Genomic DNA, 15182 nt, shown 5'->3' with positions numbered 1-15182 from the left:
ATCAGGACACTTTTAAAACCCACCATCATTACTGCCTCTCCTTATACAGAGGAGAGCATTTCAGGGGATCCGTGCTGCAGAGGGGCGGGCAAGGAAGAAAAAACATTTTAAAAGACACACACATGCTTTGAGAAAACGGTCCAAAGCGCTGCTGTGGTGCGTTTATAAAAATGAAAACGTGGTGGCAGGACTGAGGCGAGGCCTCCAGCCTCTCCTGTACAAACGTTCTCTAAGCAATTAAAGTGAGTTTCATCCTCCATCTGGCACCATATCAAAGAATAGTTCACAGGGATCATTCAGAGCGGTATCATTAACAGCAGCTGAATATTCTGCTCATATCTTAGGATACACGGTTAGTGCTACAGGCACACCTTTAATTCTTGCTGACCAAGTGTGCATATGGAATGATGAGTGATATCTAGTGGGGATCAAGGGATCGCCCCACGAGTTACAGACATCTTTTGTAGATTTCTTTCTAGTCTATTCAAAATTATGAGACAAAACAGTTAACTCAAAATCATTCTTAAAGTTTTATCTAGGTTACAGTGTTTAAAGGCTACTGCTGATAACCATCCCAGTTTCTAAAGCATAACTGCTGCAGCAATAATACGCTGAGCGTAGGTTTGCAGCTCCAGATTTCATGGGGAATATTGGTGTAATGTGATTTGAAAAAAAAACAACAAAAAAACCCATTTTCATCAAAACCTCACAAAAAATGCTTATGAACTATTCATTTAAAGCCACATTATGCAGTATAATTAAAGTATTATCAGAATACATAGAGGGATCGACAGTGCACCTATTCCTAAGGAAGGTTTATAAAAAGAGAAGAATCACTTCTTAGAAATGAACAAACATGGCTACATATCGTCACTTTGAAATGTGTTTGATCTCTTCTTGTTAATCAGACGGTTTTACAGACTGTCTTAGATTAAACTTTAAAGGCATGTTGAGGCATGGACTGACAAAGAACACATTACCTTTTGAAAAAGATGTCCAACCCACGAACAAGCAATTAACGGTGACAGAAATACAGAAAATCACCACTAGATTGCCATTGATCTAGTTGTATTGCTTCTGTCTAAATTAAAGTTCACTACAAACGTTAACTTGAAACAACTGTTTTTGATGACTGGCTGTTCTGAATACAACGTTCTGTAGGGTTTGTTTTCAACGAAGAGTTTTATTATTTTAAGAAACTCATGTGATTTTTGAGACTTTTTCTTGATTAACAAAACTAAGATAGTGAGGCTTTAGCTAGACAGAACTACATTTTGAAATTATTTTGTCATAGTTTTGTAAATATTATTGACCATGTGTTGTTGCAGATTTGCATCAGTGATATGATATATGATATAGATCTGTCCATGTATGATACTATCTTGCAAAATACTTAGATGTTTTGTTTCTATTGTCTTTCAATCCAAGGTTATGTGTAATTTGCTCATACAAGTGCTCGCTGGAATGTGTGTTTCCTTGTCCTGTTTGCTTATATATATATATATATATATATATATATATATATATATATATATATATAGATAGATATATAGACCTGAAACTAATTTAAATGTGATTAAAACATGGAGATCCAATTACTACTACTAATTTCAGTAAACAGTTTAGCCTCTGTGACACTGATCAACAGTGGAATCAACTTTATAATCATAGACTCTCTGCACAGACATGCTGTCATCAGTTGTCTCTGTTCCTCACGCCGCGACAGCATGACCGCTAAACACACCTCAGAGCAGATGGCACTTTTTAGCCCTGCTTTAAACAGTTCAGGACCTCATTATACAATCCTGGCACAAACCCTGGGTTGCATCATTTGTGCAGAAGCAGATTAAACATCTTCCTTTTCTTTCAATCTCTACCCCCCCCTTCTCTGGTTTAACGTCACAGCATCTTCTTATGACCACTGATTGCTTCTGTCTGCGACGTCACGGGATTTTCTGATAAGCCTCAGCTGCGTCCACGTAAACACCTCATCAGGGACAGGAGCTGGCCTGTGTGTGCGGTTAAAAAAAAAAAATCAAGCGGAAAGTTCTTGGCAAAACAATTCAATTTGACCAGAATCCATTGGTTTCTGCAGACGTGATTAAAATCCTGAACAAGTTTGTTCTCCAGCTGAACTTCTGCCTGCATTGTTCTTATAACCTAGCAACACAAACAAACACTTACTATTCAAAGACTGTGAAAGTGGGAAGTGCCACACCAAAGACGCACAAACAGAACAAAAACAGTCTCTTTGTTTTGTAAACTGTTTGTCTACAGTATGAACAGGCATATTCATACACGCTCTTCTTACATAAAGACTGTTGCCTGCCTTACATTCTGCAGAAGCCTGTTGGATGGCGGATGATACTGTGGATGTGCTCTGCCCAAATCTGCCCTGAAATTAATGTCTCTTTCTATAAAACCATCTGCCGGCTTGCATAAGAGGACAGGTGGCCTGCTTAGGACTGTGCAACTAAAGGTTTACACACACACACACACACACACACACACAAACACACACACACACACACACACACACACACACACACACACACCTCACAGACACATATAGCTCCTTTAAACACAATATTGATTCTTTAAAAGTTGGCTCAAATTGTTTTTATTCTTGAATGCTCACGGGCTGAACAATAAAGGGCTGCAGCTAACCATCGCTTCCATTATTGATTGGTCAGACACATTTTTTTGTGTTCAAGCCATAAAAAAACCTGTACATTTTTTACCAATCTGTCGAAGTTAAAGTATTTAAATGTTTGGTCTTCTCATTCTGCCCACGAAACAAAGTATCACGTCAACTGTCATGTTAAAGGGAAGATAAAGGAAAAAGGAAAAAAAAGTTCAAAAACAATGTCTATAGTGAAGGACTTATGATGTAGCTCTATGATGATAATCTGTATCGTCATGTCCAAAGCTTTACTAAAATAATCCAGACTTCATTTCATTCTCAATTTACTTCAAAAAGTTTGAGAGTTCAGTGTGTCAACAAGTTTCCTCAGTGCACTGATGATGAATCTGAGTTTATGATTAGTCTGCCAAAGAACATTTGAAATACACCCAAATCCATGAAAGTAATGTCAGATGGTTGTGAGTCATAATTGACTTGAAGTCCAAGCAAGGCTTTTTTTTCTCTAGTTATTACCAGCTGAGTGAAATAAGGAGGAAAAGTAGCCATGACACTTTACAGACTGTTGACCTGCAGTTTAAACCTCCTCCTACTCCTCAGATTTGACCCATCAACTATAAAGTTATAAGGGCTCAAATGAAGGAAAAAAAAGCTCAATTTAAAGCCCTGGTTTGGGGGGGGGGGGGTGCTGGTTGGCTGTGGCAGAGGAAATGCAACATAATCATTTTATTTTGTTTCGCTTTAACATGACTTTGTGAGCCAACATTCCCCCTTTTACTATCCCTGTAACAGTGCACTTAGCAGTCAGTGTAATACTCAGTGTGCCCTCAAGCTTTATAGCGAGATTTTTACACATAAATCTGATCATTTTTTGCTGCTAAGTGTTTCCTGTTGGCTGGATTGAAGCCAGGAAGTGTTTTACAGTAAAATATAGAATGTGATTAGCTGGGACTTTTCTTAGAAACAGCAAATCATTTCTGCATCAAATACTATTAAGATCACTGAGGAAATGAACAGCATTAAAGCGTGTGTTTAGACTTTGTTTTTTTATCAAAAAAAACCCAAAACAAACAAACACATAATAGATTCAATGATTAGTGTGCATTTAGGTCATGCTGCAAGAAAAGTTTTCTCCGTTTCTCCGTTTTTCCTCCCCGCTCTTTCAGTTTTTGTTTTTGATGCTAAAAAAAAAAGACCAGGAAAAATAGCAGATAAGCTAACAGCCTCTTGAGTAGGACAACCCTCAGTCATAACATTTCAAGCTGCTCAGCTCAGCATCTTTTCATCCTCTCTCACACATTTTCATCAGTCCCAGGTAAGAAAAAACAGGTCATCTCTCCCCCCTTTGTGTCAGCATGAAAACAAGACGTTTCTTCACCATAAGTCTAAATATAGACTCCAAGCATATGAATAATTAAGACAAAGTATTATAGAGTCGCTTATGTTCCATAAAGAGCTCGACTCAGAGCGTCAAATCAATACTGCTAGAGCAGAAGACACAGATTGATGACTTGTTAGGAATTTAATTTAAGATCTGAAGAAATCTGCTCCAATGTTTACTCCAATATTTAGATGAAAAAAAAGAAGAAGAAGAAAAAAGTCTGATAAAGCTTTTAGATAGATAGATAGATAGATAGATAGATAGATAGATAGATAGATAGATAGATAGATAGATACTTTATTGATCCCGAGGGAAATTCGGGATCAATAAATTGATGCCTGAAAGAGGCCTGAAAGAGAAAAAATGTTCCACTTCTACACATACATGACAGAGACCTTAAATGTATATAAATGTTATTTTCACTGTCAAAGCGAGGAGTGTAGACATCCCAGATGCACAACAAACTGTCTTGCAGTTTTCTTTCAAACATTATGTTTCTTTCCTCAAAGCACATCTGCAAGTATAGGCTAAATGTTCTCACTGCCAATACCATCCTGTTTGCACCGTTGCTGTGTATGTGTATTAAGCAGGTAAGTGCACCGATGCATTCAGACTATAAGTGTTGAATGTTCTGACATAAGTTAAAACAACCTTTACAACATCCTGTTGTAAGGATTCTGGGTCAGAAATTCTGCAGAAATATCTGTCTTTAATAGGATCTATGTTGTTGCCCCCCCCCCCCCAGTTTAAAAAAAGACTTCTTTGATACTGTCAATGATAACTGAAATAGTGGATAAAATATCAAAGCGCACAGGGTTCACACATTTCATCCTCCAACTCTGCGTCACACTTACAGCAAGTCAACAGTCCGACACTTTGGAACCTCATCTCGCATCTCAAACTGTGTAACTACAGAGTAAAACTCCCCTCACACACACTTAAGTAAAAATGTAATCATCTTCACATTAGCGACCAACCTTTCTGCTGCTTGAAGGACTGGATGGAGCCCGAGTGGTGCACCATTGCGGCGTTCGGTCTGATCACAGCGTTAATTGAATTCCGTGTTTGAGAAAGCAGGAGTGCACCGTACATGGGAAACTATGATGGGGATGCGTAGGTGTTCTCGCAGCTCCCATCCTGCCAAACGATCTCACGGCCGATGCGCAAAGCCCAGCAACACCTGTGTAAAAGCTCCCCCTCCGCTCTCTAACCATCACCATCCACGGCTGTTGTCATAGTGACGGGCGGTGGGGGGGGGGGAGGTCCTGAGATGGACACGTGCCCTCTCCCCCTCCTCCCTCCACTCCGTCGTGATATACTGACTCAAAAATAAGCTGCGGGAAATGACCGGGGGCGAGCAAATCTCAAATGGACCGACAAGGACGTGTATCGATCCGCGCATCAATCATCGTCTTTTACCCTCGTGCTAAAAGCTGCGTGCACCTCAAAGCGTCACAAAGAGTGATGTAGAGTAACCGATGAGGAATATATACAAATGGCTGTCTTGAGATATCATGTAATTTAAGCCCACTTTTAGAAGACTTGTGTCGTAATTTTGCTTTTCCTGGAGAAAGATTAAAGTATCGCCTAAATCTGAACATCAACCGAAATAAAGGCCACAGACTTTCTCAGCAAACTGCCCTATATCATTTCAAATGCACAAGGTCAACAAGTCCACGGGTCTTCTTGTAATCTACATAAAACACAGAAAGCCACAATGTGTTGTTAGAAGCCATAATTGCCAGTAGCAGGCTTCACTGCAAAATTATGGAAAAATACCGTACAAAAGAATACATCAAGAACTAACAAGAATAATAAGAACCATTTGAGACTTTTTCCAAGCTGAACGTTTTTGCCTTGACAGACTGACTGTGAGAAAAACTCACAATCAATACTACAGCTGGGCTGACTACTACAGAGCTCAGCATGCTGCTGAGGCAGAGGGGGGATTCCTTTATCCAGAGCCGTATAAGCTACGACTCATGGAAACTTGCTGCAGTATCGTTTGATAACACTGGCTTTATTGCAGCGATGGGACTCAGCAGAAATATGAAATGTCTTAATTTAAGCAAACTATCTGCAATATTTCACTGCTTTGTTGTTTTGTTTTTACTTTACTGATGCGATGCATTGGTGTGGCTCTGTTATAATCTGCACTAACATCATTGCACTACTGCATGTCCGTGTATCAACTGGCATTGTTGTTCTATAAATCTAAATATATTGAAGAGCGCTGCGGATTAAGAAGTGCAGCAGAACGGTTCTTCCACTTTGCTGCCACAGAGAGATATTTAAACTACTCACAATAAGTTAGGGACTTTGTTATTAACATGAGTGCTTTTCCTATTTGGTCTGAATTTTAATAAAACATGTCATAGTTCCCTTTGATATTAGGCTACTACTGTATTAATGAATGAGAAGAAGCACCATTTTCATTAGTGCAATATCTATTACCCCAACAATTTAGACAGTAACAAAGATAGCCGCAAATAAACAAAATTGACAAAGTCAGTATAGCGAGTGTTTCCACCATTTGCCACAATGACAGTTTGACAGTGACGTCTCATGCTCCTAACTAGCCTCATGGTGTTGTTCTGAGGCAATGTGTTCCACTCCTCCACAGGTGCTACACGCAGTTCGGCCAGGTCACATGTGGGTGGGTTACGAGCATCCAGTCGCTGCTTTAGCTAGTCCCAGATGTGCTTTATGGGGTTCAGGTCAGTGGACATTGCTGGTCATACCATATGAGGCAATCTGACTTCATGAAGTCGAGCTGTGATGATTCTGGCATGATGTGGTGGAGCATTATCATCCATGAACAGAAAGTTGGGGCTTTGCTTGAATTGGGGGATGATGATGTGATGTCTACCTGCCACGGTCGTCTGGCATTCATGCCAAAGCGGTGGAGTCTGTTGCAGATTGTTTGTCTGGAGACCCTTGTACCCCAGGTGGTGCTGTTCGTCTGTTAAGTGACGTTGTGTGTTCAAGGCTGCTTGAATGATGAACTGGGACTGACTTACTACCTTATATTACTTACTAATGACTATCCCAGCTTTGTATACCCCCAGAATGTTGAAATTGATGCCACATTGAAAAGGGTCTGACTGTGCACACTGTACACAGTCAGACCATTACAAGGAAAACACAAAATGAGGTGCGTCTATCACCCTAATACAATTGCCCTCCTATCCCAAAAATGACAGAAGTGAAACAAACACCTTTTGTATGAAACCCACTGAGGACCTCACAATATCCCGAACTTATTGTGAGTAGTGTGTATCTCACAATCATTCTCCATGGACGAATGGTTGCCAGTGCACCCAAACACACACACAACTCAAAGAAATAACTTCACGTATTAACTATAACAGAATTACCAGGACAGATAGTATAACGCATCCACTCAACATTGCAGCAGCAAGTGGGTACATTACACTTAGATCCATTGTCCCATTACCCACAATTCCAAGCAGCTGTCCCTACACAGCGACCTGCCATGACACTAGAATACATTTATTTGGTAAGCCTGCACTTAGTACTTTTGTGTTCAAATGTTTGTTACCTTTGTCAAGCCTTTGTCCTTTTCTAAAGTACATGTCTGAGTCTGTGTTAATACATTTAAAGCAAGTTCATTTTCTCTTGTGTAAATGCAGCTGAGACACAATTTAATGTAACATGAAAAAAAAGAAAAGAATTAAGAGCTGCATTATTATTAGACACACTTCCAACTTCAAAGTGTGCCCAGCCTGTCCCTTAGGGAAGGCACTTGCATATCATACACTATAGTCTCATTAACACTCTGACTGAGAGCTTCAACTGCAAATCATTAACAACAGAGACCTAATCCGGGTTTATCTGCAAGGTCACTGCTTTTATCTCAATATCAACCACACAGACCAGCAGAGCTCCATCAGGACGTGATACTCCTGAGAGGAACAGCGCTGTTGTGTGTCATGTTGTTTTTCTCAACATGCTGCTGTGATGTGGTCAGATTTTAAAGGGTCACCGCAAAACACAGGCAACATTTCAGTCTGTGCTTCTCTTTGTGTCTATGTCTTTGCTGGTATTCTTGGGAATATAGTCCGGCATCTGTCATAGATACCAATACCATCTGCTTTCTCCCAGCTCAGCACGCCTCTCCACCCATCGCTCTCATGTTTACTGAGGACTGCTGTTGGAGACAGCACTTTCCAACCCCCCCCATACCATGACACTGAATGCACCAAGCAAAAGTGTTTCTTCCTCTGAGCTGATAGATAAATAAATAAGTAAGTAAGCAGATATTTTAAGTCAGTGCCATTTAAAATGTTATCTCCTCCATTCCTGCCTGTGAGTTAAGAGATGTAGGTCAGATGATAGCGCTGCAGAGGGAGACAGCTTTTAGGTAAGTCAGTTACTGCCACCTTGTGGTTGAAAAGTTAATTGTATGCATTAAGCAACATTTCAGAACCTCAACGTTTTGTCTGATGACCCCCACCAATGCGTTTCAAAAACTAAAACTGTGAATTCTGACGGTCATTTATCCTTCAAACAAGAAAAACAAACATGCAAAATGATCTGCTATATGCCCTGAAAGCAAGGAGGAGTCCATGTTTTACACTTGAGGACAAAATCAAATAATAAAAGAATAAATATATCTGGATTCTAATGTTGATAAGGTATCTAAAACACAACAATGACATTAACAATCAAAAACTACAAAGGTAACAATCAAGGGTGACATTTAACAGGGTTAGAAGTAAACAAGGGTGAACCTTTCTCATTGCATAAAGAGCTTCTTTGTTGTGAATGGAGTGAATCAACTCTCCACTTGTTCTGCTGAATGATAAAGACCTCTAACAACTCCACATGCAAATTAGCACTGATTGTTGACTGAGGCTTATATAGCAATCTGCTGAGGAAGTTTGAGAGAAGTTCATAGCATAAAGGTCAACTGAAGATTAAAGTTATTCTGTAAATACTTCGGTCAACCCTTTAAAGTACAGGTTTTAATCTATCTTTTGTTGATAGTCATTTATTCTGTCTAATTCCCCAAACATACCTGAAGATGTCTCAACATTGAATGTCTAGGCTGGGGGGAAAAAACCCAACATCCAAAGATATCTCATTCTGTATTTTTAACCCTTTATAGGCGAGTGACTATTTTTGGTAATTTCCTGCGAACATTAAATACGGCCACACTTCTGCCCCTTAGTAAGGTTGAGAAGCATGTGATCCTCACTCAGCCAATCAGAAGAGATCACCCTACGTCACTGATCCTGCCTTTGTTCCATTTGAACCCAATATGATAACTTTGTCAATGTTTTTTGCAATTACAATTTTTTGAAAAATGTTACAACAGAAATAAAGTTCTGTTATGTCCCTGAATAACACTACGAGGTTTCAAAGTATTTCAATGAGTGCCCTGTAAAGGGTTAAGCTAGAACTGGATAATATTTGAGGTTTTTGTTTCACTTTTTAAGGAGACTCAAGGTCAATCTTTGATTTCCATTTTGATAACTATTTTATCATCTATCAACAAACTGACTGGATTCCTCTTTGGGATTAAATCTCACAATAGAGTCAGCAGGATCCATATTGATTTAACTAATTTTGTTTGACATGAAGCACGTTTTTAAGTGCTGCAGGTAGACTCACCAGAGAGTTGCTCGTTCTCTGTCTCGGTGCCTCCCGAGGAGCTCCAGGACACTGAGTGGCTGATGGTGGGGTTGACAGCAACATATCGGTTGGAGGTCTGATTCTGCAGCAGAGGCAGAAACACACTGCTGTCCTGATGGCATGATCCTAAAGAGAGCACACAAATGCACAATAACAAGAGAGGTGATCAAAGAATGAGTTGACAGTCGTGATATCAATTATTGAAGGTTCTTTGCACTCTGTACTGCCTTCACAAAGCCTTATTTTTATATTTATTATTATTTATATTTTTTTCTATTTTCAGTGTTTATTATTTTATTGTTGGCATTCATTGTGGAGAGCAAAGTAATAATGTAATTTTTTCCTACTGTGCACATGACAACAAACACTGAATCTTGAATCTTTATCATACTTCATGGTACCAGTGGCTTCTTTATTTCAGTGGGAAAATGTAGAAGCTTGTTTGTTCAGATGAGTATCATTTGAAGGTGGTGACACCAGCCCAGCTCCTTATTCCTCTCTCTCATGTTACCACCCTCATACATTATTAACTTGCCTTTAAAATTATTTTTCCTCTCTGATACCTGACACTGGTGTGGAACAATGAAGCTTTTTTTAAACTGACTGGACAGCTAATAAGGGGGGTTTAGACTTTAATCAGTGGTGGATAAAATGACTTAATTGAGAGAACCACAACACCACAATAATATTATAACATTAAACTGGTGAGTTATGAATTATAATCATTTGTAGAATAAACATTTGCCTGAACTGCAGTTTTATCCCTACAGGTTGTTTTACCAAGTTAGAAAACTATAGAGTACATTTGTATCTCACTTTTTCTTTGTTTCATTGCCTGAAATTGGTTAAATGTGTGTAACAAAGGTTGTGTGTCAACACTGTGTAACCATCATCCATCCCTCAACTAAATGACAGCTAACGTTAGAGTGTCAGGATCCATAACAATTGTCTGTTTTTAACTGTCATTTTTCTACGGTGGCTGGGAAGTACAAACCAAAACTGCATTGTCGGCAGAACACTTCTGCCAGTCTCCAAACAAATTAAGAAACCACAGAATCTCACCGGAAAGGGATTCTTGTTATTCTATTTTATTACTGTATATTTTTACACAGTTAATAATAGGATCTTTTTAATAACCAAACGTCAACTCTTTTTTTTTTTTTACTGTCTCTTAAGCTGCTGTGAGAAATTAATTTACACTAATAGGGGCTCAGTAAAGTCCTCTAATCTCATTGTGATCATTTTGCTTAGTTTATCTGTTTAATTGTGCAGCATGTTCACACCATGTAAATTGTCAGCTAACACAGTATTTCATGGGATTCACTCATTTTGCAAGACGGATGTTAAGAAGGGGAACATTTCACACAGTCAGAAGAAATAATGGTCTAATGCACATCGAAACATGTTTACCCTTTTGAATACAGCCACTGAGCCATTATGTTTTGCTGTTATACTGTATAATGTCAAGGTACTATTATTAAACCGAAACAGGTCACTGCTCGGGTTAACTAAATCGTCATACAATAACGCATAATAATTTGTTTACAAAGAAAACTAACATCTACAGTCGCAGAGTTCACATCAGTGTGTGCTCGTATGCATTCGGCTTCATTAAGGCAGACAGGATGAGCCGCAGGCCTGCACTCGGAGTCCAAACACAATGACTCACAGAAATTCTGAAGGAATTTACATCTCAGAGATGATCTTCCACACATTAAACAACAGCATCTCCCTTCAGCCCTTCTTCTGGATGCAGCCCACAAGAAAGCAACACATGGCTGCCAGACATGCTGGTGAAGAGCGTGAGTGAAATTTTAAAGTTTGCACAGTTTAGTTCATGACAGCTACACAAAAATGACCGCCAGAGGGTAGAGTAACACAGGCCATCATGAGAGGAGGGTGGGGAATACAGCAACATGTTAGAATATAAAAATATAGTAGAGTTTGCTTCACTGACAAACACCATGAGCAGAGATTGTTGCTCGAAAGTGTCAAAGAAATATTCACATGGAAACTGCTGAGTCCAGATAACCATACAAATCACTTCCCTCAAATGTGCTTGGTCCATTACTGTCTAAGTGCAGTAATATACAGTCCTGGACATCTCAAAACTAAAGAGAAGTAGATCAAGTAGATCGATTGATGAGCAGGTGCTTCCTGCATGAACTTCCTGGCACATTGATTATTTATTTAAACAAATACATTACAAAGGTCTGGATCACCAAATTCTTCTGCAAAGTAAAACTGTGAACGAGATGTCAAAGAAACTGTGACTCCATTAACCGCAAAACGCATCACAGCCAGACTGTCTGGAAAATATCACCATGATGACCAGGACTGAGTTATTATCTCCCAGTAACACTGATTATCAAACACTTTCCTGCGTGGAATTATCAGTGGCTGATATGTAATTTGGTTTGAGTGCAGCTAGTTGGACATTGTCTCCTGTTAATTGAATAAAAAGGGCATCAGTGTTTATCGCCTTAATACATGTAACGTACAAGGGGCTTCTATCCAATCTGCAGGGCATTAATCATGCTGTGTTTCCATTACATGATGGCTCCTCAAACCCGGCCCATGTGCCTTAGATCTCTTAAACAGTCTGCATTAGAAAAAAATGATCACTCAGGCAAACTAAATGTCTCCGTTAAGTCATAACACAAAGGCCCTTTTAATGATCTCATGTGTGCGCTGTTCAATGAAGGTAAAAGACAGAGTGGAGCCATGCCACCTGCATGAACAGAAAAGCCTTTAAACATTGTTATAAACAGTGACCTTTATTTTGAAAAGAATGCAAGATGACATAGCTTTGACTGTTGCAGACAGAAAAGTTACAATATCTGTTTCTGAAGGCTGTTTACAAGATTCAAAATTTACAAAACTTTATAATAAAGTGTATAATGCAGAATATCAGGGCTCAAAAACAACATAGAAATGATTATGCAAGAAAAATATATAGTTTCCTTGTAGACAAATAGTCAAACATGAAACTGTTATACTTCACAAGTTGCTTCTTATTTCAAGTGTCAGTATGTTTGATTTTGTTTAAGATGGATATTCCGGGCATAAACAGTCATTTCAATCTGTGTTTGTAATCAGTTAGAAACTCCTAACAGGAGCTTTAATTTATAAGAGAAGGTCCAAATCCAATGTGTCACTTTTCTTCGGTGTCTTTTCATCACAAATATTTCATGGTCACCATATAAATTTGTTTTTACAATAAGATTTTTTTTCAGCAAGTTTTCTTCACACTCTATTCGTCCAGAGGGCTCCTTTCTTTTAAAGACACTTTCTTTGGCTTGTATTTTGCAAAAAGTCCCCCCCCCACACACACACACACACCACCACTGCAAAAAAAAAAAAAAAAAAAGAATTGTGGACAGACATTAAATGGTATAAACATCAAATCATAAATGATTTGACTTTGATAAACATGTTGCCCACGCAGCCTCCAGAAGAGCCACCACAGCAGAAATTACCCTGTGTCCCTGTCAGAGTCTCTGTGCACCACTGAACATTATCCACATGGCTCCACACATGAAAACACTCTGTTTACTATAACTATAAAGCATTTTTTCCCCTTCTTTTTGACATTTTCATTTTAGCCTGGGGCAGGGATGATTTGGACGAGCTGATAAAAGCGGCAGCATTCATGCATTAAAGAGGTCATTAAAGTGAATGACGCTGGACATGTTTTTGTTGGATTTCCCTCGAAGTCAGTCACGCTTGCCTTTTATTTCCTGTTGTCCAAACATGTAATTGATCAAATAAAAAGCAAAAAACAATTTTTTAAAAATGTTTCTTTCCTCTCTCTTTTCTCCTCTTTTATATTATTTTGATCCCCTTAATCTACCAATCCAGCATGTCTCATTTCATAAAAAACATGGAGTGTTCTTTAAAGACTATCATTGACCCCCGTCCCCCATGAATAAATTAATCTTTAGGATCAATTTTCATGTAGTAGATGTGTTTTATTCTGGACTCTTGTGCTGTAACCATTTTCACATTTGGCAGTTTTTATTACTATATTCATGCTATACAACTTGTATATGGACAAGTATTTGCTAAACGTGTACATTTACTGCAGGTCTGTCTGTTAAGAACATTGAGAACATAGATGGTTTTAATTGTGTTGCATAACACAGCATGTAAATGTTTCATAATTTTCACGTTAAAATGTTAACACAATTTTAATGTCACTCTCAATCTGCACTTAATTATCCAACATAAATATTAAATTGAAAATAATTCTGTTTCAAGGAAAACAGACTGCTTTAAGACTGTATTAAAAAAAGATTAAATTACAAAATGATGACAAAGTACATACACACTCATAACATATGCAGGTTTCCTATAGCTGCAGTTTCATTCATCTTTTCTCACCAGCCAGCCTACCTGTTTGTGTTCTCCTTCAGGAGTGAGTTTAACCTACCTGAGGAGCTGCCCAGCGCCTGAGACACCTTCACTTCCATTGCATATACCTGCACCTTCAGTACGAATCCTCCATAGAGAAGTTTTCGGATTAACAACTTGAAGAACTACAAAAGCTGTAAACCCAAGCTCATGAACCTGCCATTCCCACAGTGCACGTCGCTCTGTCAAGTATTCCCGGGCGGTGCAGAGAAGACGGATGGGTGGAGTTTCAAAGTGTTGTCTCGTTAAGCGGGGTGCTACATTAAAACTCTCAGGGTATTGATTGGAGAGTATTGACTGGACGGAATGCCTGCTGTATGGAGCCTCGCTCACTCCACATGTTGGTTTCTCATTAGTCTATGGGGTTGACAGCAGATTATTACAAAAGGAAAGAACATGTCCAGTCCCATAAGGAGCTTTGACTTGGATCTGATAGTTTACACTGACATAATCATGCTACCATGTGCGTTAATTACACTGCTGTGAAGAATAGGTTAATTCAAAAAGACTTAACGCAAATCCTTTTCGTGTGGCAGATTGTTTTATTTTTATTTTTTTTATTTCATCTGGATTGCTAGTCTAGTCCATACCAATCATCAGTCATAGAGGTTTTGAATGCACTCTCTTCTACTTTTCATTCAAAAATCGCATTTCGGTTTGCGTCCAGATTTATAAATGTAGCCTACATTTTATGTAGTCTAAGCTTAATGTTATCCTTGGTTCACCATACTGACTTTTCTTTCACACTGTCAAATTTAAATTTTACTTCGCCTCTTGTATAATTGTAGGGTAACGACGTCAGGACATCTTACCATGTTGTATCCATAGACTGTAAAAATAATGTTGTATCCCAATTCCCTCTGTAGGCTTACCTATCGTGGTACACAGGTGTAAGTGGAATCCAATGCAACGACCTCGTTAATATTATAGCAATGAACCAGTTTGGCCACACGGTGGTGCTGTAGGGCAAACTAACGAGCTGAACCGTGAGCTGCATTCACAATCCGCTTCATAAAATACTCTACGAGATTACATGTAAAACGCAAAGTGTTAAAGTCTGTTGAAAATAAAAACACTGTTGCTTACAAA

General features: G+C 38.8%; 1 protein-coding gene across 5 annotated transcripts in view; it reads right to left on the bottom strand.

Moving 5' to 3' along the window:
* Positions 1-5253, bottom strand: part of ano3 (anoctamin 3) — a 31953-nt gene extending 26700 nt beyond the window's left edge. For all 5 annotated transcript variants that reach the window (XM_079345727.1, XM_079345730.1, XM_079345728.1 and 2 more), the window contains exon 1: positions 5000-5253. In XM_079345727.1, coding sequence (XP_079201853.1) covers positions 5000-5114 — 115 coding nt within the window. In that variant the 5' untranslated portion in view covers positions 5115-5253. The remainder of the gene's footprint in view (positions 1-4999) is intronic.
* Between the last annotated feature and the right edge of the window lie 9929 nt (positions 5254-15182).

This window comes from Symphodus melops (assembly GCF_947650265.1).
Source record: "Symphodus melops genome assembly, chromosome: 6".
Taxonomy (NCBI): domain Eukaryota; kingdom Metazoa; phylum Chordata; class Actinopteri; order Labriformes; family Labridae; genus Symphodus; species Symphodus melops.
This window is presented reverse-complemented; position numbering and strand designations above follow the sequence as displayed.